General features: G+C 54.4%; 9 protein-coding genes across 9 annotated transcripts in view; 4 read left to right on the top strand and 5 right to left on the bottom strand.

Annotated features, from left to right (window-relative positions):
* Window positions 1–316: 316 nt before the first annotated feature.
* On the top strand, window positions 317–2,323 carry CC84DRAFT_1113791 (UV excision repair protein Rad23). Its single transcript, XM_018175373.1, has 6 exons — window positions 317–585; window positions 638–685; window positions 740–812; window positions 870–949; window positions 997–1,305; window positions 1,354–2,323. Exons 1-6 carry the CDS (start codon window positions 568–570, stop codon window positions 1,969–1,971), a joined length of 1,146 nt encoding a protein of 381 aa, XP_018041413.1. The 5' UTR covers window positions 317–567; the 3' UTR covers window positions 1,972–2,323.
* Window positions 2,324–3,041: 718 nt separating this feature from the next.
* On the bottom strand, window positions 3,042–5,201 carry CC84DRAFT_1194249 (AICARFT/IMPCHase bienzyme). The gene is made up of 3 exons (XM_018181340.1): window positions 5,085–5,201; window positions 3,685–5,022; window positions 3,042–3,634 (listed from the first exon to the last, which is right to left on the bottom strand). The coding sequence occupies exons 1-3, from the start codon at window positions 5,101–5,103 to the stop codon at window positions 3,195–3,197; spliced, it is 1,797 nt and encodes a 598-aa protein (XP_018041412.1). The 5' UTR covers window positions 5,104–5,201; the 3' UTR covers window positions 3,042–3,194.
* A 162-nt stretch (window positions 5,202–5,363) lies between these two features.
* CC84DRAFT_1256746 (uncharacterized protein) lies at window positions 5,364–7,222 on the top strand. The gene is made up of 2 exons (XM_018184652.1): window positions 5,364–6,194; window positions 6,250–7,222. The coding sequence occupies exons 1-2, from the start codon at window positions 5,650–5,652 to the stop codon at window positions 7,103–7,105; spliced, it is 1,401 nt and encodes a 466-aa protein (XP_018041411.1). The 5' UTR covers window positions 5,364–5,649; the 3' UTR covers window positions 7,106–7,222.
* A 788-nt stretch (window positions 7,223–8,010) lies between these two features.
* On the bottom strand, window positions 8,011–9,233 carry CC84DRAFT_517503 (aquaporin-like protein). The gene is made up of 2 exons (XM_018186579.1): window positions 8,744–9,233; window positions 8,011–8,560 (listed from the first exon to the last, which is right to left on the bottom strand). Exons 1-2 carry the CDS (start codon window positions 9,077–9,079, stop codon window positions 8,099–8,101), a joined length of 798 nt encoding a protein of 265 aa, XP_018041410.1. The 5' UTR covers window positions 9,080–9,233; the 3' UTR covers window positions 8,011–8,098.
* Window positions 9,234–10,519: 1,286 nt separating this feature from the next.
* CC84DRAFT_1140010 (uncharacterized protein) lies at window positions 10,520–11,499 on the top strand. The gene is made up of 3 exons (XM_018176270.1): window positions 10,520–10,985; window positions 11,041–11,133; window positions 11,185–11,499. Exons 1-3 carry the CDS (start codon window positions 10,544–10,546, stop codon window positions 11,367–11,369), a joined length of 720 nt encoding a protein of 239 aa, XP_018041409.1. The 5' UTR covers window positions 10,520–10,543; the 3' UTR covers window positions 11,370–11,499.
* Window positions 11,500–12,357: 858 nt separating this feature from the next.
* Window positions 12,358–14,995, bottom strand: CC84DRAFT_1140009 (NADH-quinone oxidoreductase). Its single transcript, XM_018176269.1, has 5 exons — window positions 14,819–14,995; window positions 14,743–14,766; window positions 14,302–14,684; window positions 12,666–14,254; window positions 12,358–12,609 (listed from the first exon to the last, which is right to left on the bottom strand). The coding sequence occupies exons 1-5, from the start codon at window positions 14,934–14,936 to the stop codon at window positions 12,474–12,476; spliced, it is 2,250 nt and encodes a 749-aa protein (XP_018041408.1). The 5' UTR covers window positions 14,937–14,995; the 3' UTR covers window positions 12,358–12,473.
* Window positions 14,996–16,188: 1,193 nt separating this feature from the next.
* On the bottom strand, window positions 16,189–18,127 carry CC84DRAFT_1113774 (ATP synthase F1, beta subunit). Its single transcript, XM_018175372.1, has 4 exons — window positions 18,078–18,127; window positions 17,797–18,028; window positions 17,385–17,744; window positions 16,189–17,335 (listed from the first exon to the last, which is right to left on the bottom strand). The coding sequence occupies exons 1-4, from the start codon at window positions 18,086–18,088 to the stop codon at window positions 16,406–16,408; spliced, it is 1,533 nt and encodes a 510-aa protein (XP_018041407.1). The 5' UTR covers window positions 18,089–18,127; the 3' UTR covers window positions 16,189–16,405.
* A 1,843-nt stretch (window positions 18,128–19,970) lies between these two features.
* Window positions 19,971–20,297, bottom strand: CC84DRAFT_517178 (uncharacterized protein). Its single transcript, XM_018186578.1, has one exon. The coding sequence runs from the start codon at window positions 20,253–20,255 to the stop codon at window positions 20,007–20,009; it is 249 nt and encodes an 82-aa protein (XP_018041406.1). The 5' UTR covers window positions 20,256–20,297; the 3' UTR covers window positions 19,971–20,006.
* Window positions 20,298–22,090: 1,793 nt separating this feature from the next.
* The window catches only part of CC84DRAFT_1173335 (kinesin light chain 1), a gene marked incomplete at both ends in the record, with an annotated part of 4,177 nt that continues 1,170 nt past the window's right edge, over window positions 22,091–25,097 (top strand). Inside the window, 2 exons of the mRNA XM_018180024.1 lie at window positions 22,091–22,865; window positions 22,931–25,044. Coding sequence (XP_018041405.1) covers window positions 22,091–22,865; window positions 22,931–25,044 — 2,889 coding nt within the window. The remainder of the gene's footprint in view (window positions 22,866–22,930; window positions 25,045–25,097) is intronic.

Here is a 25,097-nt window from a genome sequence, read left to right as displayed (position 1 = left end):
GCGGACGGAAGGCGAAACAGCTGGCACCCATGCTTCTGTGGCGAGGCGTGGGGACGAAACAAACAGGGAGCGCGACAACAAACAAAGTTCACGCGTGGAGGCGGCTGTCGGGACGACACCTCAATTGATGAGTGCCGCGGTGAAGGACCCGCGCGCTAGCGGAAATTATTCGATGGTCATCAAAGCACAGCCCGGCTGGAGTCTGGACGCAGCACGTGACGGCGACGATGGCGTCAGGCTGGGTGCCTGGCGTGTTGGCGTGAAGTTGCGGAAAAATGTACTGCCGGGCTGTGAGCTCGACCCGCTGCCCGCTTCGCGGTTGGAAGGGCGGCGGACTTGGGTGGTGACAGTGGTTCTGCCTGCTCATCCACTTGCCCAACACTCAAGTCACCACACTCCGCTCCGCCTACGGACCCGCATACCACACGGATCGCTTCTCTAAGCAAACGCGATTGCAGCTTCCTGTTATATAAAGTCCGGGATAGCGGCCACCTCATCCCCGCCTTCACTTTTACCCCCACCTCACCTCAACCGCCATACCACATTTTCCAATCCACAACCGCCATCATGAAGATCACCTTCAAAGTACGCTGCGCCCATCCTCGATAAAAAAAGGCGCGACTAATGCAGGCCGCAGGATCTCAAGCAGAACAAGTTCGTAATCGAGGCCGAGCCATCAGAAACGGTACGCTGGACTTCATCTTCCATCGCCACATAGTCAGCGGCTGATACATAGCAGATTGGCGAACTCAAGGCCAAGATCCAGGCGGACAAGAGCTGGGAAGTCGCCCAGCAGAAGCTGATTTACTCCGGTATGCACGCCACTGCCGACTCTGCAATCTAGCGAGTCGAGTCTGACGACCACTTAGGCAAGATCCTTCAGGACGACAAGACTATCGAGTCCTACAGCATCGAGGAGAAGGGTTTCATTGTGTGCATGGTGTCTCGGGTGCGTTTATCTCACCGTCGTGCTGGTGCCTGCTAATAGAACTATAGCCCAAGACTCAAGCCGCGTCCGCAAGCAAACCTGCTCCTTCAACACCGGCTCCAGCGCCGGCCCAGACTCCTGCTGCTCCCGCCGCTCCGGTCGCCGCACCTTCTGCAGCTCAAAATGCCCCTGGCACACCTTCACCAGCTCCGGCCTCAGACCGGCGGTTTGATGATCCGTCAGCGTTGACCATGGGTAGCGAGCGCGATGCCGCCATCGCCAACATGGAGAGCATGGGTTTTGCGCGCGCCGACATCGACGCTGCCATGCGTGCTGCTTTCTTCAACCCCGACCGAGCTGTCGAGTACCTTTTAACTGTAAGGATTGTATGATCATCCGGCTTGCAACTTGCTAACCATTTCCAGGGTATTCCCGAGAGCGCCGTCCAGGAGCAACAGGCTCAATCGCGCGGCCCAACGTCTCCTCCTGTGGCCGCCAGTGGTAACACTGCCGCTGCCGCCCCTTCAGCTCCGACTTCCGGCGGGGATGAACCCATAAATCTGTTCGAGGCAGCTGCGCAGGCGGGCCAGGGCCGAGGTGGTGCAGGTGGTGCTCGTTCAGGAGGTGCCGGTGCAGCTGCTGGAGCAGGCGCTGGTGCAGCCCTTGGCAGCAACAGCTTGGACTTCTTGCGTAACAACCCGCAATTCCAGCAGTTGCGACAGGTGGTACAACAACAACCCCAGATGCTCGAGCCCATCCTACAGCAGGTCGGTGCTGGCAACCCTCAGCTGGCCCAGTTGATTACGAATCACCCGGAACAGTTCTTGCAGCTACTCGCCGAGGATGCTGACGAGGACGCGCCCCTACCCCCAGGCGCCCAGGCCATCAGTGTCACCGAGGAAGAGCGTGAGGCAATCGAGCGTCTTTGCCGTCTGGGTTTCGAGCGCGATTTGGTCATCCAGGCCTACTTCGCATGCGACAAGAACGAGGAGCTGGCCGCAAACTTCCTCTTCGACCAGCCCGATGACGGCGATGACCAGTGAGCGGTCCACCGCGGACACGCACCCAATCTCTACACTCGATTGCACTCCCGAAACTCATCATCACTGAATGATGTCAATTTAAGCCACGGTCATGTTCATCCGGAACACGGACACGCTAAGGTTTACCCATTGCTATGTTTGGACTTGTGGGAGTCTCCTTATGAAATGATACGATACCCTCCGTGATGTCGGCGGCGGGCGTTTGAGCAGGCGGGAGTGTAGATAGCGCGTCAGCGGAATGAGATGCCGGTATCCACAACCTAGGTATCGAGAGAAAGTGAAAAATGTACGAGTTCAATCCCTAATTAGGAAGAGATGTCGAGAGAGCCATCTGTGAATCCAACCCCCAATGAAATTGTTCGTTCTACGGCGTGCGTGGCGGTGTTACAATGTGCGGTGGCCCTTTGCTCAGAGCGGAGCAGCTTCTGTATTTGTGGTATTTGTCCTGGGTCGTACGGGTGCCTGGTTGTGTGAGACGGGGCGGAGGGTGCACGGCGTGCGAGTATCGCCTGTACGCGGCGTTGCACTTGTGGATGCTTTGTGCCCATACGTCAACCAGCGTGCTGCCCCAAACCAGCCAGTCAGGACGCCGGAAACTGATCGTCTCCATTTAGCAAAGAGGGAACGCGCAGTGCGGTTCGGTGCGGTGTGATTCCAGCGCTCGTTGTAGGCGCCGTTAGAGGTATAGTGGTCTCTGCAGGGTTTCCGCCCGCGTCGGATGATGGCGGATGGACTAATTGTCTAGACGGAGGGGAACCGGTGGATATGCTTTTTCGTCGGGGTGTAAGCAGAGGAAAGGGTTGGGAGTGGCGTGGGGGGCAATATATTTGAGAGAAGAGCAAGGCAGGGGGATCTGGATCCTGGTGAGCTTGCAATACAGTGTAGGGGAAGGTGAAGCGAGGGGGGAAGGTATCTCTCGTATTGATGTGGGGAGTGGGCATAGAGTTCACCATTTGCTGTTGTAGTTCCGGATAGTTGACTGTTATCGTATAGTCGGTGTTTCGATCTACACGAGAAGCACTGTTACTCGAAATGCTCCGATCGGACGTCAGCACGGTGTTCGTCTCCTTGGGTCTGAAAAAAAAATAGCTTTTGGGGTTCTCCTCCAATACCTGTCCGCTATCTGTCTATCTATGTTACCAAACGGCGGTTGAAGCCGCAGATCGTTCGTTGCACCGTAATGTCGTTACATATCCCTCTCCACCTCCACACTCTCCACCTATTTAGTGATGGAACAATCGAATGTGCTGCTCCACAAACGTGATCCCTGACTTTTCCGCCGTCTCCATAACCGCGCTGTCGTTTTGGGAACCCGTCGGCGCCGCAATGTACTTGGCGCCGCTGCGTGCGGCGCGGAACACGTTGTCGATGAAGGGGAAGAAGGCGTCTGAGCTGACGGCGACCCCGGTGAGCTTGGAGAGCCACTCCTTGCGCTCCTCAGCGGAAAATGGCTGCGGCACCTGGCCCTCCTCGAAATACGACTCGAAGTCGTCGCGCTCGATGCCAGAGTCTGGGATGAGGCCGCTGCAGAGGAGGTCGATAGCGTTGGACTTGGAGGGGCGCTTGGTGCCCTTCTTCCACTGGAGGTTGAGCGTGCGGCTGTGGAAGCGCATCCACCAGTTGTCGGCTTTGTCGCCGGCGAGACGGGTGCAGTGGATTCGTGCTGGCATGGTCAATGTTGCGTAAAACAGGCGTATGGACATTAGAACTTACATTGCTGACCAGCACCGAGACCGATGACCTGGCCGTTGAGTGCATAGCACACACTGTTCGACTGCGTGTACTTGAGCGCAATGGTAGCAACAGTCAGATCCCTCAATGCGGACTCAGGGAGAGGGCTGGAGTTCTTGGGCACAATGACGGTGTTGAATGTCTCTGCGGGGACGATCTTTGCGTCGTTGCGGTGCTGCTGGAGGTTCACACCGTAGACTGTCCTGGTCTCGATTGGGCCGGGCTCGTAGTCAGGGTCCATCTGGAGCACGAGGTACTTTCCGCCCTTCTTCTTCTTGAGGATCTCGAGAGCTTCGTCGCTGTACTTGGGTGCGATGACACCGTCGGACACTTCTCGGCTGATGATCTTTGCGGTGGGCACGTCGACCTCGTGGGACAGGGCGATCATGTCTCCGAAGCTGGACATGCGGTCGGCGCCTCGTGCTCTGGCGTAGGCCTGAGCCAGTTGCGACTTTTCGATGCCCTCGATATCGTCCACCATGTACACCTTCCTCTCCTCCTCGCTGAGCTCCACACCGATGGCGGCACCGGCCGGCGATACGTGCTTGAAGCTCGCAGCTGCGGGGTAGTTGAGCGCCTTGCTGAGCTCCTTCACCAAAGGCCACGCGTTCAGCGCGTCGAGTAGGTTGATGTATCCCGGGGCGCCGCACAGCACCTTGAAGGGCAATTGTGACTCCTGCGCGTAGACGGTGGCAGGCTTCTGGTGGGGGTTCGCACCATATCGAAGGGGCAGTTGCTGCTCGCCCTCACCGGCATACTTCTTGCGGAAGAAGTCGGAGATGGCGCTGTCATAGCCAGCAGTCTGCTCAAAGGCCTTGAGTGCGTACCGCTGTCTGCTCTTCTCTGTGACCTCGCCGTTGTCCTTGAGCTCGGTGAGGAAGTCATGGTAGTCCTTGGGGTCGCTGATGATGGTGACGCGCGCGTGGTTCTTTGCAGCCGCCCGTAGCAGAGTCACGCCACCAATGTCAATCTCCTCAACGGCCTCCGGGATGGTAACGTTGATGCGTGCGACTGTCTCGGAGAAAGGGTATAGGTTGCAGATGACATAGTCGATCTTGTCGATGCTGTTCTTGGAGAGATCCGACTCATCTGACTCGAGGTTGCGGGCGAGTATTCCTCCATGCACAGCTGGGTGGAGCGTCTTGACGCGGCCACCGAGCATCTCGGGTGCCTGGGTTATGGCCGAGACATCTTCGACGGGGAAGTTTGCCTGGCGGATCATCTTCGCGGTGCCGCCAGAGGCAAGCAGACGGACTCCATTGTCGTGCAGGCCCTTGGCTAGGTCAAGGAGACCCGTCTTGTCGTATACAGACAGAATAGCTGGAGCGAAGGATTAGCACATGGCACGCCGCAATCTATGTGCAGGGTGCAGGCAGACTCACCAGTCTTTTGGCCACCCATTTTGAAAGTTCAGTCTGGTCAATTGGCAAAAGAGCGTCACTGAAAGAAATTCTGGGGTATCAAAACAAATGCGAGGGGCTGAGTCGCTGGTCCGCTCGTCAGGCCGTCTCTCGAAATTCTCGTGCCCCACCCCAAATTGACGTATCGCGCCTGCCCCTCGTTGCGATTTCGGCAAGGCGGGTGGCCCGAGCACACTACCCCAGACTCCATCCGTACGCGTAGAGGTGCACTTCTGCCGGGCTGAAGGACGATTCGCGCAACACCAGAGCCTGCATTGTTGACGATGGGAGTGACTGTGCTCTGGCCGCGATACTTGCTCAGCAACTGACTCCTACACATGATAGCGCACTATAGCCAATCATCATCCCAGGTTCCAGCATAGACCTCGGCTTCCGTCGCATCTGTCCAGCTCGTGTGCCATCCGTTGCTCTACAACCACAAGACCCAACTTTGGTTGCTTTCGGCCTTTGTATTATACCTTCTGTAATAGCCCTTGTCTGATCTATACATAGGCTGCTATATACCCCAATTGCCTTCCCCGACACAATGGCTGCAGAAACAGGCACAGAGGACCTGATAACCCACCTCAAATCGGTCCTCCTAGAACTCAATGCCCGCCCCTACCCGGACGTCGCGAACCCGCCCGAGGCCCCTAAGCGCGCCTCCGTCGCCCTCATTCTCCGCATACAACCGCACTACTCACACTGGCCTGCCACAGACGATAAGCCCTTCCCCCTGCACCACCCCTACCCCCCGAGCCCGACCCAGCAGCGCCGGCGGTCTTCCGCAGCCTCAAGCAAGCCCCGCGATCTCTCTTTCAAGGATATCATAGAGACCTTCTTTGCGCAAGACTGGGTCAAGCATGGCGACCCCGAGCTGCTCTTCATCAAGCGCGCAACAAGGGTGGGAGACAAATGGAACGGGCACGTTGCACTGCCGGGCGGGAAGCGAGACCCCGAAGACGAAGACGACCAGGTGACTGCCGTGCGGGAGGCGCTCGAGGAAGTCGGCATAGACCTGAGCTACAATAACGCCATCGCCGTCGGCAACCTCCCGCAGCGCGTCGTCACGTCGTCGTGGGGCAAGGTGCCGTGCGTCTTCCCTTCCCCCTTCTGCCCCTCCACACATACTGATGGAATGAGATAGGCTCATGGTCCTCTGTCCCTACATCTACCTCCTCACCTCGCCTACCTACCCCGCCCAACGCCTCCAGCCCACCGAGGTCGCCTCCACGCACTGGGTATCCCTCCGCGCGCTGCAATCCCCCTCCCTCCGCACCCACGAATACGCCGACGTCTCCGCGCGCCTCGCAAAGTCCGAGCTCGGAATCAAGCGCTGGTTCCTGCAGTCCATGCTCTCCAAGATGATGTTCGCCGCCATCCACCTCGTCCCCTCAAACTCCACCTACTGCGCGACAATCCCAGACTTCATACCTGCGGGCGGGCCCCCGGATGCGGGCGCCCTAGGGAAGGTGAAGGAAGTGCTGAGGGGTCCGGAGGGAAGCAAGGCGGGGAAGCCGCCACTTCTGCTGTGGGGACTGACGCTGGGCGTCGTGAGCGACCTCCTGGAACACCTGCCGCCGCATAACGCGCTGGAGCTGTGGACGTATCCAACGTTTACGAATTGGGATGTCAGGTTCGTCATGTGGGCCATGTCGTACCGGTTCCGCGTGCAGAAGACGGCGGAGATGAGCACGCAGACTACGCTGGGGCTGGAGACGTCGTCTGTGCCGATACTCGACGCTGAGGTCGAGGAGAAACCGGGCGAAGTCGGGATCGCAGGGTTGGGCGTAGGACGCAGCTGGGGGAGGACGGGCAGGTCCAAGATGGTGGCGAGGAATGCGGCGGTGAATTCTATGCTCGAGGGATACTATCCTATCGTGCGAAAGGCGGTGGCTACGGCACTGGTGGCGCGGATTGGGCTCGTGGTAGGGTTAGCGGTGGTTTTGAGAAGGAAGTACAGGTTGAGCGAGTGGGTGAGATCATTGTGGGAGACTGCGTGAAGGGTGGCGCGGTTATAGAAGGTAGGCAGGCATCGCCAGGAGCATAAGCTGTAGCAGGAACTCGCTCAGCATGCGAGTGCCTGGTTTGACTCTATACATTACACAACACATTCACCCACCCTACAGTGCTTGTGCTGAATGAACTCAACAATAGCGATTGGGTTATTGGGTTATGATCGAGTGAGCACAAAGCAGGTATCTCCCCAGTGCCTGCCCCTTCTGCAATCGTGCATTCAATCTGAATATCTTCGGAACACCATCCTACCTTCACATCCTCCAAATCCCCGAGAACACCCAGATCCCTCCTAGCAGCGTTCAGCGCGTCGCTCAACCGAGCAGTTCCGCCAGACATGTACATGTGGTCCGACATCCAGAATTCATGGACGTGGTAACAATGCATAGCTCCCGTTGTCCCCGAAGACACTCAGTGGTTGTGTTCTAGACAACCACCTCTTTTGGCATGTCGATCCTGAGCGCTGGCAGCGGGCAGGGAATGCGGTGACCGAGACACTAACCGTCGAACGGTGTGGTCGTCGGGGTATGATCACGTCAGGAGGCTGTAGTTGGAGGCCGTGGTATATCTGCCTCGGTTTGTTATACTTTGACGTGGAAAAGGCACCAATGCAGGAAGGTGATACAATTGTGTATGACAAGGACGCAAGGACAAGGAAAAGTACATAGTAGCAGTGATTGTCATTGGTGAGGAGGAAGATATTACCAGAAAGAAGATCCTGCATCAAACTAGTCGTACCCAAACCGCTGGAACGCTTGACTAAAGAGAAAATGAGAGTCGTAGCTTCGTAGATGACTCCAGACATGCCATGCCATACCGACCAACAATTCCATGCCCAACACTAGCCAACACCTCCATCCACACTGCGTCCACCAAGTGCGTCCCAAGGTAACATACCACGCTGACAGCAACGACCTCGTAGCGTCCTCGTCGCTTCCCTTCGAATTCCGTGGCTGCGACTCAGACATCGCTCCACCACCTCACTCCTTCGCCTTTGCCGGCTCGACGATTCTCAGCCCAACAAACGCCAGAGCACCGAGTCCCGCCCCCAGCGCCGGCCCAACCCAGTAAATCCAGTGGTACCCCTGAAACCCCGTCACCACCGCAGGTCCAAAGCTCCTTGCAGGATTCAGCGAGCCACCTGTATAGTACACGCCGCACAGCTCTCCCACAAACAGCGAAAGCCCGATAGCCAGAGGCTTACTAGGCCCACTCGGTAGGACGAGTATAGTCAGGATGAGCTGCGCGGTAAGAAACATCTCGAGGAAGAGCCCCCGCGTGATGCTAATGGAGGGCTCGAGTTTCGTCGCTGTTGGCAGCGGCCCGGGGAGCAGCGCGGAGACGACGGCCGCGGCGCAGATGCCGGCGACGAGCTGCGCGAGGACCGCGTGAACGGCGCGCAGCGGGCGGATGGCGCCTATCAGGAGCAGCGAGAGCGTTACCTAGTGCGGGGAAGGCTGTGAGTAATTGAATTGCTTGCTTGCTTGTGCATGTACCACATTCCGGGCTGGCGGTAACACGGCGCGCTGGCAAGGCGGGTCGCACAAGGTGCGACGCGAGCGGGTGGCCGTTGCGCGTAACGCAGAGTTTTGAGCTGGCTGGAAGTGGATCAGGAAAGAACTTACGGCAGGATTGAACATGGCGCCACTGATCTCGGCGAAGATGCTGACAGCGACGGCGAGAGAGGCGCCGAAGGCGAAGGAGATGTAGATGAGCTTAGATACGTTCTGGACGGGATTCAAGTCAAGGCTTTCGGGACCGGCATGCTCGACCGTCGCAGACACAATGGCAATAGAGGTCCCAGCGAAAGAGAGAAAGAGGAAGATGAAAGTACCGACGAATTCTCCGATGAAGACAGGATATTCATGGCGAATGCTTTTGTCTGAAAGCGGATGCGAAGCAGCCGCTGGACTGTGGTGGTCGTTGGTAGGGAGGATGCCATCTTCGCTGTGCTTTGACATTTTGAGGATGCTTCCAGATTTCCAAGGTGTCTGAATTAGACGTAAACTTTGAGCTATTTAGAAAAAGAAAAAGGGATTTGGCTGTCTAACGTTACTGTCGTGTCTGAACTTATATCTCTTCCTTGCCCGATCATCGACATGACGTCCTCCAGAGCGAGGGAGCACGCCGGCGTCATGGCAAATCAGCGTGCAACCTCTATTTCCAACCAGATTTGTCCACATCTCCTCACATCGTGAGAGATCTCCGGTCCCACACGCTTGGTTTGCACGCCTACTGGGTAGGTGGATCCGACGAAGGATGGTGTGGAATGGACTTGCGCTGGTCATCGGTTCCCGTGTTGCATCTTCGTACTTGGTTTATCCATGAGGTAGCATGTGGGCGGGAACCGATCTGGCGTGCCGGAGGAACAAACCAAGGGGACCCATGGAGTTTGCTGTATATCATCGGACTCTCGCGGTACACAGAGTATGCGCATCGCTTCGATCCCTATACAATCGAAGATGTGACGGGAAAGGCACGGTCCGATACTAACGAGCATCATCGTCCGAACGGTAGAGTAGGATGGCGAGCTGAAAGAGTGGCGTATGTTGCGCATGCCTCAGTAGCACAGGCTATGGCGTATGTTCGATTTGCCTAAATAGTGCCACCTTAGAAAGCCTGGAATTAATACTGAGACTCAGTTTCGGACAAACCGTATGATCTACCTGACGTACGCCTAGTGAGCAGTTAGAAGCTGGGCCGATATGATCGAAACAATAACAGGAGGTTCGATGGCTAGATACGAAGGGAATGGAAGACTTTGGCGCCTGATCTACTCCCATTTCATACTTAGTACCTTGTAAAGTCGACTTCTGCGTTGGATGGACAGCACGGGTGACACCGGAGGGCTCCGGTGGTATGGATCGCCCAACTGATATGCACCGGACTACCCAAGGTATGTGAAAGCGTTTGAAATGATGCTGGTATATGGCCATGATCGGACCAAGATAGATCTGGTGAATCGTGGGCGATATGTTCAAGACTTACTTGAGGTGGAGGACGCGAGTCGAGTGGTTGGCGTATGAATAGAATATTTGTGTCATAGTGTCTGGTAACCCCGTGAATTCTGGACACCGGATAATGCTATCTTTTCGTGAAGTATTGTGGACCGAATTAGGACAGGATACATCGTCCCAGCAAGCATAACTAGCTTTCACCTTTACAAGATCCAGGGCGGGTGGTAAGGAGCTGGAGCATCGTCATAAACCAAGCTCGGTCAACACAATGTCGAGCAGGTTGAGGATCTCAGAGCATTGTCTGCAATGAAGATAGCCTGGGCTATATCGAGGAGTGGTCGTTCGCACATCGTCATGCTCGTAGAGTGAATCCGGATAAACGAGCCGCCGACCTCCGAAGGAAGGCGCATGTACAGCCCGCGCCAGCATACAGCGTACTCGGCACATCAACCGCATACGCACTCCACGATGCGAACTTCGCTATTTGCCCTGGCGCCTCTTGCCTCAGCTGCCTCGGCGGCCCGCTTCATCTTGCACATCCCCAACACGCCCCTCGTAAACCCGTCATCGCTCCCATCCACCACCCACGCAACGCTCCAGTCCTCGGGCGCCCCGCTAGATGCCTACATAACGCGCTCCAACTCGTTCAACTTCAACAATGTCTCCGTGGGGAGCTACCTCGCTACGATCCACAGTCGCGACTACGCATTCGAGCCGCTCCGCATAGATGTTACGCTTGAGGAAGCGGTCGAGGGCAGTGGGGACCAGAGAGAGAAGGTGGCCGCGTGGCAGACATTCATTGGGAATGAGTGGGATAACAAGGGCGAAAGTAGAGGCGAGGGCGGAAACGGGCTGGTGATTGAGGTCCAGCCTAGGATGCCGAAGGAATACTACCAGGAGCGCGCTGGATGTAAGTGCACCTTTGTCGACGAGGAAGTGCAGAAGTCATGTGCTAATGATCTTAGTCTCCCCGCTGTCGTTCCTGAAGAATCCTATGATCCTGATGGGTCTTTTTACGCTGATCATGGTCTTCGGCATGCCGTACTTGATGGACAACAGTACGTATTTCCAAACACTTGCGGAGCTTTACGAGGCTGACTATGCTGTAGTGGACCCAGAAACTAAGGCCGAGTTCGAAGAAATGCAGAAGAAGGGTGTCATAGGTTCCGGTAACACCAACACCGCGCAGCAGATACAGAACTTCGATCTCGCTTCCTGGATGGCTGGAAAGACGGACACACCTCCCCGCGGTACGAGTCCCGCACCGCACTCTCAAGGAAAGAAGCGGGGCTGAGCGGCATCGTGGTCTTGTAAATACGAAGCAGGATGTCTTGCGACTTGAATCAGGACGGACAGAGCTTCAGGAGACGAGACCCGCAGCGGCTGTTGTAACAAGAAATTCAATATCAGACTCATTTCCTCGCATCCTGTGCGTCTTGCAAGACTTAAGAAGCACATATGTCATATGTGAAGGGCATCATCTCTGAACCACCATTGCGTGTGCCCAATCAGATACCCCACGTTACTTTGACATCTGCCCCATCCCATTGACCACACCCAACCCCGCATATCAACAAGACCATCCTGCTTTCATGTCCCGACATACCTTGCAGCAACGTACGAAGAGACAGTTGTGGAAAGCATGATTTTTACATATCGCGTACGACCAATGAGACCAATGTTACTTCAACATATCCTCCATTCACCAACCCACAGCGTGACCGGTGGCACCATCCGCCAACCTAATACACATCAACATGCATTCACCCTGCATAACAACAAGCCCATATTGCCTGCCTTGTGATAGTGCCCGAGTACACTCCTTCTCGTCTTCCCCGCGTCCTTCCCAACGTCCATCGCCTGTCAGACGTCCCCATCTCGAACCACGTCCTCAAGACAACATGCACATCCTCCTCGTCGCCGTACTGGCGTCCCTGTACCTACACCCTACCCCGCCACAACGGCCCGCTAACACACCCAGCCTCACGTTCGCGTCCTCCACCTTGATCACCGAATTGGTCATCAACAATCCCCAAAGTACGCTGCATCCGTGTTCCTCATCTGCTTACCTCATACTGATGTCGCCAGACCGTGCCGTGAGAGTAGATGGTGGCTTCAAGCCCATCCGTATCCCCCGCTCATGACCTAGCAAAGCCTCTTTCACGGGCAAGCAAGATTTCAGTCACAACGATCAATACACATGGACGGAAGCACCAAGCAGCCCACAATGTTTCTCAAACGACAAGTCCGCATCAAAGATAGCCTCACTTGAATTGGAATCAATGGTATTCTCATACACTCTACATCCTGCATGCTTTCACAAAAGGAAAATTCAAACCCGCGCGTGAGCCTATGTACAAGTCCGCTTTCTCAACTCTAACTAAACGATACGAGCCCTTCACGCCGCCAACGCTCCCTCTTGTGGCGTTTGTGGTCCGTACCCGACCTGAGGTTCTGGGTATCCAGGCGCCATGAAGTTGGTCTTGGCAATCTTCTGCGCCTTTGCTGCTGAGCATCGCGCCATTGTTGGTGAACTAAAGTACTGTCAGTATCATGTATGTCTCAGGTCAAAACAACTGGCACGACTTACTTTCTTGAGATGGAGTCTGTGAAGTAGAAGTTTTCAATCGCTTTCTTGAGCGGCTCGCCCGACGCCTTGGCTCCCTTGTTCTGGTCTACAAGCTGGACCTTGCTGAGGCCGGGCAGTGAGACAGGCTCAACAACGTCGTACTTTCGCAGGGCTGGGGAGATCTCCTCCATGCGGTCCCGCAGTTGCTCGACATCATCGTATGGTAGCTCAGCACCGAGGTACTCTGAAGCAGCTCGGATGATCTTCCAGTCTTCTCGTGAAGCACCGGGCAGACCAACAGCAGCACGGCTCATCTGTACTCGTCCTTCAGTGTTGACGTAAGTGACGGACTTCTCGGTATATGCGGCACCTGGGAGCACAACATCGGCAAGCTGTGCAGCCTTGTCACCGTGATGGCCCTGGTAGACAACGAAGGCATCCTTGGGGATCTCTGCCTCGTTGATCTCGTCCGCACCCAAAAGCCAGACGAACTTGGGAGTAGTGTTGGCAACCTCAGGCGATGGAACAGTGAAACCAACGTCGTAGGCACCCGTTCGGGAAGCGGTTCGCTGGAGAATGTTGTAACCGTTCCACTCGGGTGTCTGGAAGGTGGCCTTGTTCTTCTCGATGAAAGCGCCGACCTGCTCAAAGATTGACTTCGCATCGGCGTGCTCAGTAACCGCACTGCCAACGATGATCATGGGCTTCTTAGCGGACTGCAGCTTCTTGCCGAACTCTCCAGAGAAGGCACTCTTGAGGTCAGTTGCAGATGCGCCGAGGTTCTGGTACTCGAAGGTGCTCTCGAAGTCCTCACCGATGAGTCCGACCTCCAAGTCAGACCTCAGCCACTGCTTCCTGATACGAGCGTTGAGAACAGCGGCCTCGTGTCGGGGGTTGGTGCCAATAAGGAGAATAGCATCGGCCTCTTCGACACCGTAGATCTTAGAGTTGAACGAGTAGTTGGAGCGTACGTCGATACCGTGTGCGACCGGCTCGCTGCCACCCGGCTGATCAAGAGCAAGGTTGTCAGAGCCAAGCTTGTTAGCCAGGTCCTTCATCGCTACGAGAGTCTCAGTCTCGACCAAGTGACCTGTGACAGCCTTGAACTCGTTGCCCTTGGGTGCGATCCTCTTGTATGCCTCGCCAATCTCGACAAGGGCTTGTTCCCAGGATGTGGGCTTGAACTGGTCACCTTCACGGATAAGAGGGTTGACCAATCGCTGTGTGCTGAGAGCATCGCATGCGAAACGAGTCTTGTCGTTGATCCACTCCTCGTTGACGTCGTCGTTCAAGCGGGGAAGAATGCGCATGACCTGAATACCGCGAGCGTCGACGCGAATGTTAGAGCCCAGGCCATCAAGGACATCCACGGTCTCGGTGTGGTACAGCTCCCAGGGACGGGCCTTGAAGGCGTACGGCTTTGAGAGCAGAGCACCAACAGGGCAAAGATCGATAACATTTCCGGAAAGCTCAGTGTCAAGGGCGGTCTCGAGGTAGGTACCAATCTGGAGGTCGTTGCCACGGCCAGTAGAGCCCATCTCAGGTGCACCGGCTACGTCGTTGGAGAATCGGACGCAACGGGTGCAGTGAATGCACCTGTTCATTGAGGTCTATCACGGTCAGTTTATATTTCCTTGAAGACTCGCGCGTTTCCCACCTTGATCAAAGGCCCAATGTTCTTGTCTTCAACAGCACGCTTGCCACCAATTTCGTGGAAACGTCCGCGATCCGCGCCGTATCGCATGGATTGATCCTGGAGATCGCACTCGCCTCCCTGGTCGCAAATAGGGCAGTCCAGCGGGTGGTTGGCAAGGAGGAACTCCATGACACCCTCGCGCGCCTTGTGGACGAGCGGCGAATCCGTCTTCACGACCATCCCTGGCTGTACCGGCCACGCGCAGGATGCCACAGGTTTGGGAGCCCGCTCCACCTCAACCAGACACATACGACAGTTTCCGGCAATCATGAGCTTCTCGTGGTAGCAGTATCGGGGGACGGTCGAGCCGGCTTTCTCGCATGCCTGAATGAGGGCCGATCCGGCTACAGAGGGGTTAGAACCGTGCAAAAAAGCTTCAATGAGCTACAGGCGCTGTAGTACCTTCGATTGACACCTTCTTTCCATCTGTAGAGCTCGTTAGCATGAGTCGCCGCCGGCGCGGGCGGATGGCACCTACCGACAGTGATCTCCACCTCTGCTGGCCGGCGGGCAGAGGCAGTAAAGGGCCTTGAGCCATTGAAGCCTGCCTTCACCGCAGGTCGCTTCAGCGAGCGGATCAATTGTTGCCGAAGCATCGTGTGGCGAGAGCAATGGGCGATGGGGGAGATGCTTGCCGAGCTCTTCGATGATGAGGTTCAAGGGCGCTGGAGTTTAGGGCTTGGCACTCAGCGACATCAGGGAAGCCGCGATTGGTCAGCTCTAGCCTGGGTACAAAAACCCTTCCGCGCGCCCACGACTTTCTCTTCTTTAACTCATTCTGGGCCGTGTTTATTGTGGGAAAGATGGGCGCGCCGCTCGCAAGAGCAGCGCGCATTCAGTCCGTTTCTTCCTCTGCATTCTGCCCTAGAGCGCGACTCGCCGAGCGCCGTAGCTGGAGCAGATGAGGTTTCTCTATGATATCTTGTTCCTTACCAACGTCGCTACATACCCTCCATATTCCTTCTATCGCTTTGTGCTTGATAATGTGTGATCGCCAAAACATATCGCAGGGCTATGCCAACGCCCATAGGAGTGTGTGTGTGTGTGTCGGTGGAGTCTCTCGACCGGCATAGTACTTCAGGTCCTGCACGTTGATACGCGACGACGGTACAGAACGGACACTTACACGTGGCGTTCGACTGTACATATGTCGTGACTGTCCTCAGTGTACTATGCGAAGTCAGCAGGATCAGAGACGTAAAGCTATCCAGATCAATCCAGGGTTGGTGGTCGAGTTGAAGTGTTCAGGAAATGATTGACAGATGCTCCAAAAAGGCTACAATATATGGGCTGTTGGCTAGAGCGCTATTGAACTGGATTGCCAATGAGCAGAGTCTCGGAGGGGACTGGGTTGTCATTGCTCTGATCAAGGCCAGAGAACAAGCCGCTACCGCTGTTCGTGCCGTTGTTTGTATATCCATTCTAGAAGGGCTGAAACCGCGCTCGCAGATGGGTCTGTACCGGGAAGACGGCGCAGCGTGCTGAATGCTCCATGTCGCGATGACTCGGTTGACGACACTTGCTTGCATATCACGTCTATACGTGAGCGCCAGATAGGCTGCCAACATGACGCAGATCTTTGTGCAAAGCAAGGTACCCCGACGCAACGGACTGCACGGTACCGCGACAGAAAGTTGAAGCTGCTGGACGGTTCCCGGTATGATATCATGTGCTCGCAAAAAATGGCGAGAGTATCTGGCACCCATAGAAAAGCTTCCAGGCCTGAAGTTCGCGCACGGCATTGGCATCCTGGGTATACTCAAGGCCTGAAAGCTGCTCGTGAGTCCTGCCAGAGTAACGTATATGACAAATTGCGAAAGACACATCACGTTAATGAGGGACAGATGTGAATCAGAACTGAGCTAAATTGACAGAAGAAACGGGATCTTCGCATGATGGATAAGATTACACAGAAAGACCATTGCTCCACCAAAGACCCGTCGGCATTAGATGTTCGCCCCTTTGCGCAATGGTATACATTTTGTACAGATTGAGGAGAGCCATCACCGACGAGCCCGTTTGACACAATAGTCCACCCTCATTTTTCCCCACTACCACAATGCGTCTATGACTTCTCAAGCTCCGCAAGAATCTTCTCACCCTTGGCGCGTGCTGACTCGAGGTCACCGACCATGTAGAAAGCACCCTCGGGAAGGTCGTCACCCTCACCGCTGAGGATGGCCTTGAATGACCGGATGGTGTCCTTGAGGTCGACAAGCTTACCCTCGATACCAGTGAAGACCTGAGCGACAGTGAAGGGCTGGCTCAAGAAACGCTGGATCTTACGGGCACGCTCGACGGTAAGCTTGTCAGCTTCCGACAACTCGTCCATACCGAGAATGGCAATGATATCCTGGAGCGACTTGTACTCCTGGAGGATCTGCTGGACGCGGGTGGCGGTGTTGTAGTGGTCGTCACCGACGATACGGGGGTCCAACATACGGGACTTGGAGTCAAGAGGGTCGACAGCGGGATAGATACCCAACTCGGAGATACCACGGGACAAGACAGTGGTGGCGTCCAAATGGGCGAAGGTGGTGGCGGGGGCAGGGTCAGTCAAATCGTCAGCGGGCACGTAGACGGCCTGGACGGAAGTGATGGAACCCTTCTGGGTGGTTGTGATACGCTCCTGCATCTGACCCATGTCGACGGCGAGAGTGGGCTGGTAACCGACAGCGGAGGGGATACGGCCGAGAAGAGCGGACACCTCAGAACCAGCCTGGGTGAAACGGAAAATGTTGTCAATGAAGAGCAACACATCCTGACCCTCGGCATCACGGAAGTATTCGGCGACAGTCAAACCGGTAAGAGCGACACGGGCACGGGCACCCGGGGGCTCGTTCATCTGACCGAAGACCAGGGCGACCTTGGACTCGCCATCAAGCTGGATGACGGAGGTCTCCTGCATCTCGTGGTACAGATCGTTACCCTCACGGGTACGCTCACCAACACCGGTGAAGACGGAGAAACCACCGTGGGCCTTGGCGATGTTGTTCTGCAATCCTGTTAGAACTCGCCCTAATGTTGCGTTCGAGTTGCCTTACGATCAGCTCCTGAATGAACACAGTCTTTCCGACACCGGCACCTCCGAAGAGACCAATCTTTCCACCACGAGCGTAGGGGGCGAGAAGGTCGACGACCTTGATACCGGTAACGAGGACCTCAGCGGAGGTGGACTGCTCGACGAACTCCGGGGGGTCGGCGTGGATAGGGAGGAACTTGTCGGACTTGATAGGGCCACGCTCGTCAATGGGGTCACCAGTGACGTTCATGATACGACCAAGAGTTCCGGGGCCGACGGGGATGGTGATGGGAGCACCAGTGTCGGTGGCCTTGCGGCCACGGACGAGACCCTCGGTACCGTCCATAGCAATGCATCGGACGACGTTCTCACCCAAATGTTGCTATTAACCGTCAGTGCCTCTTCTTCCAGGTGTCCGGGCTTGGCGTCCTTACCGCAACCTCGAGGATGAGCTTCTGGCCGTTGTTCTCGGTTTGCAAGGCATTGAGAATGGGGGGAAGCTGCTCAGTGTCGAACTTGACATCCACTACGGCTCCGATAATTTGATGAATCTTGCCATCCTTGATGGAGTCGGTGGATGCAAAGCGAGCGAGAGGAAAGCTCTTGCGCACGGGGGACCTGAAGACGGGGGCGCGACAGGTCGCGCGAAGCGACCGCTGGAACCCGCTAAACTGCGTCAGCATGACCAATTGGATGCGAAATGTCTGCAACATACCTCTTGAGCATTGTGAGAGATGGGGGGATGGCGTGGAGGTGGGAGTGGAGTGGAATTGATCAGAAGAAGAATCTGAGAGTTGCGAAGCTGGACACCATGAAGCCAACGCGAACGGTGCTTAGCGCGGACCGAGCTCCACTAGTGGCTTGGTGCGTCGGCTACAACCACACCACCTTCCTCCCTCCCTTCCTCTTACCCGTCCTTTATTGCCCTGCGTTTGAGCCTAGCCATCTTACCTCACGAAGTCTATCTATATTTTCCTCTGCTATCTTGGTCTCTGATGTACGTCAGTGTAACGACTTGGAAACCGTTACCCGTTGCCTGGTTGACAGCTTCCCGAGGGTTTTCAAGAACATCTTCCTATTATCGAGGCTTTCATTCAAGATAGACGAAACGAACCAGTCGGGCTTATTGCATTCGCTATGGCTGCGGAGGATAGTGGCGGCTACACTGCGGGCCTGAGTAGGCCCGTTGTGTCTGATCGCGCTGGATAGTTTATAGCGTAAAGATACCGAGTCGTGTTCCTGAAGGTGGGTAAGATCCAGCGTGTAATCAACTTTTGGAAATAGGCGAATTTTTTTCCAGTTGGTTATTTTGTTTCCGTTGTTTGCGTTATTTCTATTGTTTACATTATTTGCAAGAGGTATCCTCTGGAAACACCTTATTGTGATTATGAGAATCATGGGAGTTGCCAAAATCTTTCTATGTTGAAACTTGGTCTGGTTCGTAATTTGGCATTGCGGGTCTCTGCATGTAGCGTCCGTCTCTTCTCGTGTGAAAAAGGTGGTAACCGCGTCACCTATGCTCTTTAGCCTTGGGAGCGCAGGGGGATAGTCGATCCCAACACTCGTAATGGCCTGATTCCTGTTAGGATCGCTGAGTGGAACTTCGACTTGATAATCCGGGAATTTCTCGGAGAGGTGGTATTGTAACTTGAATAAAGTGTCGAAGCCTTCGTTCCGTTGTTGATCTCTGCCGGCATCTCTGAGCTGTTCAACGAGCCATCGATAGAATTTACCGGGGCTGACGGAATCCGGTGGCTGCAAGCCCGGGCTAGCAGCGGCTTGCTGCCTGATACTGACCAAGAACGGTCTATCGTTCTGGATGAAACTGTTACTGTCCACAAACGCAACACCCCAATATTCCTCTACGAGCTGTCTCAAGTTGCATCTCGCATAAGGCGGGCCCGCATGTGCATGATGCCCACGTATCCATTGTAGGAAAATAGGAATATGTATAGAGCCTGATACAAGGAATTATGGTAAGAGTAACGGATCTGCTCCTTGCCTATCAGACGCGGTGTCATACTCGATCTAGGTCCTTGGCTTGCTCGCAGCGTACCGCCAAACGGGTCGGCGAGCTAGTCGCTGGACATGGTTCGAGACCGACCATCGTATTGTACCTGGGTTTGGTGACGTCTGTTGTCCCGGGGTCAACCAGCGCGACACCGCTTCGGCGTGTGCTTATTCACTGGCGGTATGGTGGGTGGGCTCCTTGAGTCAAGGCATTGCGACCGTTCTAATGTGACGCCTTTAAGGATTTGTAGTTTGGGGAGGAAGGAAAATCGGATTTTGATGATCTTCTAGAAATAAAACTCTGGCGAATTCTCAGCTGAAGTGTTCATCGACAGGATGATGGAAGGAAGGATGCATTTTTCTTCATCGATCGCACAAGGAGTCGTTCGCTGAACGCATGTACACCGACGTCTCTTTCTTATAAGCAACTTCCAGAAATGGATCTTGCGAAAGAGAACAGACACGTTTTCGAAAAGCTGTATTATCTCTACTTCAACCGTGCTGCTTGGAATGGCTTACGGTCAAATCGTTCGTGATTTCCTCCGCATTATCCCTTCCAACGTGTATAGAACCACTACAACGGGGACCTCTTCATTACCGTCAATTGCATGATATCATTATTCCAATGCCAGAGTCATGTTGATTTCGTAAGCCCATGATCAACGGAGCGCCCAGCAAACACCCTGAGTAGAATCAGTACGGTAAAAGTGACGATGAACAGGCAAAAAGGCCCTCTCAAACTGAACCTCAAATGGTCTCTAGTACCATCTATGCAATGCACATGCCAAAAACCAGCCCCACAGTCAAGCCCCGAAAGCTGAAACAAACCCCTCCTATCCCCACCCTCCTCTTCTTCTCTACCACCCTCATCCATCCAAAGCATCTACCACAACCTCCTCAACCTCCCCTCACCTTCCCACCTCCTCGCTCTCCGATACGAATTCGGCTCCCCCAGATACCCCTGCTAACACCGCCCCGCAAGCCACAGATATCCCTCTACCGTCTCTCTGTACTCCTCTGGGCTCACCTTCGCCTCGGCCTTGAATTTGAATTGAGATCTGGAGATAGCTCTCGGTTTTGGTGGCGGGGGATTTGTCATGTACGGGACGAGAACGGAGGGAGTTGGTGTCGATGGGCCACGGAGTGTTGTGGATTGTTGGGAGGGGGGAGGGGTGTGAGTGCGTGCTGCGTCTGAGCGTGCGGGCGTGCAGTGGTGGTGATGTACGCGCTGTCGGCGTCGTCAATATGGTTTGTAGATAGGACGGATTCAAAGTGTACATACCAACAATGGTATGGCTTGTGTAGTGGTATATTTACTTCATTTGCAAGATTAGATGCGCGTTGAACTACAGTCTAGAATGCGATATGTGAGATGAGGCTTTTCGACTTTGCTTGAACTCTAAACTAGAATGCGTCAGGGTAAATTAGTTGTTGGATTTATTCGTCTGTGCTATAATCCAGACAATCCGTCGTCCAAACACAGACCACCTGAGTTCACTAAGTGGCAACAGGAGCAATCTCCGCGCGTGATTGCTCTATATTTGGCAGAGCGCACTTGACCTCGCTCTTTGTCATTGAGCAGTGCTTTGTGCGCCCTTAGAATGCAAAATCAGGAGGCGTTACAGGAAACCGAGGACAAAGGCACACGTGGATTCTGGACAATTTCATGGAGATGGGCAAGAAGAGCAACAATGAAAGAGAAGTGTCTTGATCCAATGACTGACACATAGCTTTGGATATCATCCATTTTGTATCAGTGCATGGTACGTAGCTCGCAGAGGAGATTCGACTTGTTCTTATTATGGTAATTCCAGTCTAATGCTCTAAATATTCTTACCTCTATCTGCGGATGCCGCTTCCTAAATGATAGCGTCTAATTTAGATGCGGCGGCTTCGTCAGCTTGGCTAATTCTGGTCTATGGAGGGTGAGGCGGTAACCTAGAAATGGGATAAACTTCATTCGAATAGGGAATCCAAGTCTAGACATTTGGAGGAGGAACTTCACTAAGGCTTCCTCCTCCCATAGAGTGAGGTACTGTTGGCTTTGCGCCTTCGCTTTCATTGATCGCCGACCCAGTGCCCGGTGGTTGAGGGGGTCGAGGTAGCGACTCCGCCATGATCTGCACGAGCGCGGTAAGAGTTAGGTATACCAGGAGGAACATCCTGTGCTAGAATCAGGCTTTCCTTATCGCACATGCTCGATTAATGCTGCTATGGTGGTGGGCAAGCGAAATAGATCACATGAGTGACACAAAGAGTGCCAGGCGGCGTTAGGCAATAGAGGTCACGTTGACACGAAGCAGCTGGGCAAGCGAAGGCGCTAAATCTATTCTACAACCGCCCACCCATTGGGTGTAGCTTGTATTTAAATGCATAGCTGATGCTTAGTGGCGATAAATCACAGCAAAGAGAGCCTTCGACCTATAGCATGCTGGTACGGTACTTCATATACGTATTATAGACCATGGCCAGAAGCATGCTTCGTAACTTATTCAGAGAGCCGAGTCCCGTGCCAAGCAGAATCACGTGGCATATAATCACGTGGGCAGTGATCATCTGCGAATAGCCCCCAGCCCTCAGCCTGCTGCTAATGTGCCTCCCGGCACATGCATTAATTTGAAAGACATTGCCCGCTTCTCCTGTCTTTTTGATATCTCCTTTTGCCTCCACCACGGTCAAGTCCGCAACCTCTTCCCCCAAAGAGCGTGCTTGGCCGCCATGCGCCTTCTCAATTGCCTCCCAGACGGCGGCTTCGGGCTAACCTCTTATGACGATGACTCCATTCCGCCATACGCCATCCTCTCGCACACCTGGACAGAGGGCCAGGAAGTCACATACAATGAGCTGTTGGCAGGAACGGACACGAAGAAGGACGGATATTCTAAGATCCGCTTCTGTGGCGAGCGCGCTGCAAAAGATGGCCTCAAATACTTCTGGGTCGACACCTGCTGCATCGACAAGTCTAGAAGCGATGAGCTGAGCACAGCGATTAACTCTATGTTCCGCTGGTATGAGCGCGCAACCAAGTGTTATGTATACTTATCTGATGTTTCTGTGCCGGATGAAGTCATTGACGCCCAAGCCTTCCGTAAATCTTGGGAACAATCCTTTCGGCGTAGCCGGTGGTTCTTGCGAGGCTGGACGCTTCAGGAGCTGCTCGCACCACCTAGCGTCGAATTCTTCTCGCAGAACGGCAGGTGCCTGGGTACTAGAGTCTCGCTGGAGCAGGAGATATGTGGCATCAGTGGCATTCCCTCTGAGGCGTTACGAGATGGAAAGCCGTCCGACTTTAGCGTAGACGAGCGGATGAAATGGGCGGCGAAGCGTAACACTACAGTGAAGGAAGACAAGATATACTGCTTATTCGGGATCTTTAGCGTCTTCTTGCCGCTTATATATGGTGAAGGAGAGGAATATGCGACTTTACGGTTGAGGGATGAGATACAGAAGCGCCAGCAGGGACAGAAAAAACCAGATCTACAGGACCTGCCTAGTGCGTCTCTCCCTCACCGAAGCAGTATCCTGCTAAACAAGGCATACTCAGCTAAGCACGCATAGTTTCCTCACCATTACTATTTCCCCGGAACGAGCTCTTTGTTGGCCGAGAAAGCCAGATGCAGGCGATCGAACGAACCCTCCTCTCACCCAATACCCACCAACGCATGACGATATACGGACTGGGGGGCTGTGGCAAATCAGCACTTGCACTTGAGTTTGCATATCGCGCACTAGCAAGATATACAAGACGTTTGGTCTTTTGGGTGCCCGCCATGAGCCAAGAAAGCTTCGACCTTGCCTTCCGAGAGATCGGCACCCGCCTCCACATACCGGGAGTGAATGATGACGATGCGAATGTCAAGCAGCTAGTAAAGCAGGCATTAAGCACAAGTCTTTCGGATGACTGGCTAATGATTGTCGACAACGCCGACGATCCAAGGATATTATTCGAGTCTGACAGCAATGCACAGTCAACTCGATTAATCGACTACATCCCACACAGTCATACAGGTTCGGTCCTTTTCACCACTCGCAGTAGGAAGGCGGCCACAGAACTGACACAGACTTACGTTCTTGGGCTAGAGGACATGAACCAAATTGAGGCTCGGCAGCTGCTTGCGCGACAAACATTAAGACAAGCGCTGCTAACTGATGAGGCAGCGGTCGATGAATTACTTAACTTGCTTACAGGTCTGCCGCTTGCTATCGTGCAGGCAGCCGCTTTTATAAACGAAAATGATATATCTATATCTGAATATGTGTCGTTATTGCAGCACACTGGCACGAAAGCCGAGCTCTTTAGCGAGCGTTTCGAAGACCCTAGCCGATACCAAGGGATGGATAGCACGGTTGCAAAGACGTGGTATATCTCCTTTGAGCAAATCCAAAGGCAAGACCCTCTTGCAGCAGAGTACCTTTCGTTTATATCATGTATCGATCGTATCAACATCCCTCAATCGCTCTTGCCGCCAGGAACATCTCAACTACAGCATATCAAAGCGCTTGGAACCCTAACAGGATACGCATTTCTTACTAAGCGTCAGCAGACTGTTCCAGGATCTAACCAGGAGAAGTTTTTTGATATGCATCGGCTTGTGCATATGGCGTTGAGGTGGTGGCTAGAGGGACATGGTCAACGTAAAACCTGGGCAGGCAGAGCAGCGGCCCGGGTCAAGGAACTCGTACCGTATGGCGGATATGGAGGAAGAGAAATATGGGTGGCGTACCTCCCTCACGCACTGCATGTAGTAGAACTGAAGGATGCATTAGATAGTGCGACTCTTGCTGAGCTTCTAGCACGAATAGGGCGATGTCAAGAAAGCAGTGGTCAATATGCTGCTGCAGAGCTGGCGCACAGACAAGTATGGTCCTTGAGGAAGGGTCTGCTTGGGCGAGAGCATCCCGACACGCTGATGAGCATGAGCAATCTGGCGTGGACGCTGAAGAGACTGGGAAGGTACGAAGAGGCGGAATTGATGCATCGTCAAGCGCTGGAAGGCTCAGAGAAGGTGCTTGGGCGAGACCATCCTGACACGCTGACGAGCATGAGCAATCTCGCGTTAGCGCTGGCGTGGCCGGGAAAGTATAATGAATCGGAGGTGATGTGTCGTCAAGTGCTAGAACGAAAAGAGAATGTGCTTGGACGAGAGCATCCTGAAACACTTGCTAGCGTTGTCCACCTCGGGTCAGTGCTGTCAAGGCAGGAGAAGTATGAAGAAGCGGAGTTAATGCATCGTCGAGCGTTGGAAGCATATAAGAAGGTACTTGGGCGAGAGCATCCCGACACGCTCGCTAGTATAAGCCTGTTTGGATTCATGCTGGAGCATCAGGGAAAGTATAAAGAGGCGGAGGTGATGTGCCGTGAGGTGCTAGAAGGAAGAGAGACGATTCTTGGGCAAGATCACCCTGATACCCTCCCTAGCCTACACCAGCTTGCGTCGGTGCTGGAGAGCCAGCAAAGATACGAAGAGGCGGAGGCGATGCATCGACGAGCGCTAGAAGGATATGAGAAGGTGCTTGGGGGAGAGCATCCTGACACGCTTACCAGTATCAGCAACCTTGGGTCGATACTAGAGAGGCAGAGAAAGTACAAAGAGGCGGAGGCGATGGAGCGTCAAGCACTAGAAGGAAGAGAGAAAGTGCTGGGGCGAGAGCATCCCGACACGCTCACTAGCGTTAGCCAGCTTGGATTAGTGCTGGAGATGCAGCAAAGATACAAAGAGGCGGA

Source organism: Paraphaeosphaeria sporulosa, assembly GCF_001642045.1.
Source record: "Paraphaeosphaeria sporulosa strain AP3s5-JAC2a unplaced genomic scaffold CC84scaffold_2, whole genome shotgun sequence".
NCBI lineage: Eukaryota > Fungi > Ascomycota > Dothideomycetes > Pleosporales > Didymosphaeriaceae > Paraphaeosphaeria > Paraphaeosphaeria sporulosa.
This window is presented reverse-complemented; position numbering and strand designations above follow the sequence as displayed.

Excerpts from the sequence above, each read along its gene's own strand:
- CC84DRAFT_517178 (XM_018186578.1), bottom strand. The coding sequence starts at position 20,255 with ATGCTTTGGATGGATGAGGGTGGTAGAGAAGAAGAGGAGGGTGGGGAT.
- CC84DRAFT_517503 (XM_018186579.1), bottom strand. The coding sequence starts at position 9,079 with ATGTCAAAGCACAGCGAAGATGGCATCCTCCCTACCAACGACCACCAC. Across the intron at positions 8,561-8,743 it reads GCGCCATGTTCAATCCTGCC|GTAACGCTCTCGCTGCTCCT; the intron begins GTAAGTTCTTTC and ends TCCCCGCACTAG.
- CC84DRAFT_1113791 (XM_018175373.1), top strand. Across the intron at positions 686-739 it reads AGGCCGAGCCATCAGAAACG|ATTGGCGAACTCAAGGCCAA; the intron begins GTACGCTGGACT and ends GATACATAGCAG. Across the intron at positions 950-996 it reads TTGTGTGCATGGTGTCTCGG|CCCAAGACTCAAGCCGCGTC; the intron begins GTGCGTTTATCT and ends ATAGAACTATAG.
- CC84DRAFT_1194249 (XM_018181340.1), bottom strand. Across the intron at positions 3,635-3,684 it reads TCTCGGTGCTGGTCAGCAAT|CACGAATCCACTGCACCCGT; the intron begins GTAAGTTCTAAT and ends TGACCATGCCAG.
- CC84DRAFT_1140010 (XM_018176270.1), top strand. The coding sequence starts at position 10,544 with ATGCGAACTTCGCTATTTGCCCTGGCGCCTCTTGCCTCAGCTGCCTCG. Across the intron at positions 10,986-11,040 it reads CTACCAGGAGCGCGCTGGAT|TCTCCCCGCTGTCGTTCCTG; the intron begins GTAAGTGCACCT and ends TAATGATCTTAG. Across the intron at positions 11,134-11,184 it reads GCCGTACTTGATGGACAACA|TGGACCCAGAAACTAAGGCC; the intron begins GTACGTATTTCC and ends ACTATGCTGTAG.
- CC84DRAFT_1256746 (XM_018184652.1), top strand. The coding sequence starts at position 5,650 with ATGGCTGCAGAAACAGGCACAGAGGACCTGATAACCCACCTCAAATCG. Across the intron at positions 6,195-6,249 it reads TCGTCGTGGGGCAAGGTGCC|GCTCATGGTCCTCTGTCCCT; the intron begins GTGCGTCTTCCC and ends GGAATGAGATAG.
- CC84DRAFT_1113774 (XM_018175372.1), bottom strand. Across the intron at positions 17,745-17,796 it reads AGCTCATCCTCGAGGTTGCG|CAACATTTGGGTGAGAACGT; the intron begins GTAAGGACGCCA and ends GACGGTTAATAG. Across the intron at positions 17,336-17,384 it reads TGTTCATTCAGGAGCTGATC|AACAACATCGCCAAGGCCCA; the intron begins GTAAGGCAACTC and ends ACAGGATTGCAG.
- CC84DRAFT_1140009 (XM_018176269.1), bottom strand. The coding sequence starts at position 14,936 with ATGCTTCGGCAACAATTGATCCGCTCGCTGAAGCGACCTGCGGTGAAG. Across the intron at positions 14,685-14,742 it reads AAAGAAGGTGTCAATCGAAG|CCGGATCGGCCCTCATTCAG; the intron begins GTACTACAGCGC and ends ACCCCTCTGTAG. Across the intron at positions 12,610-12,665 it reads ACAGACTCCATCTCAAGAAA|TTCACCAACAATGGCGCGAT; the intron begins GTAAGTCGTGCC and ends ACAGTACTTTAG.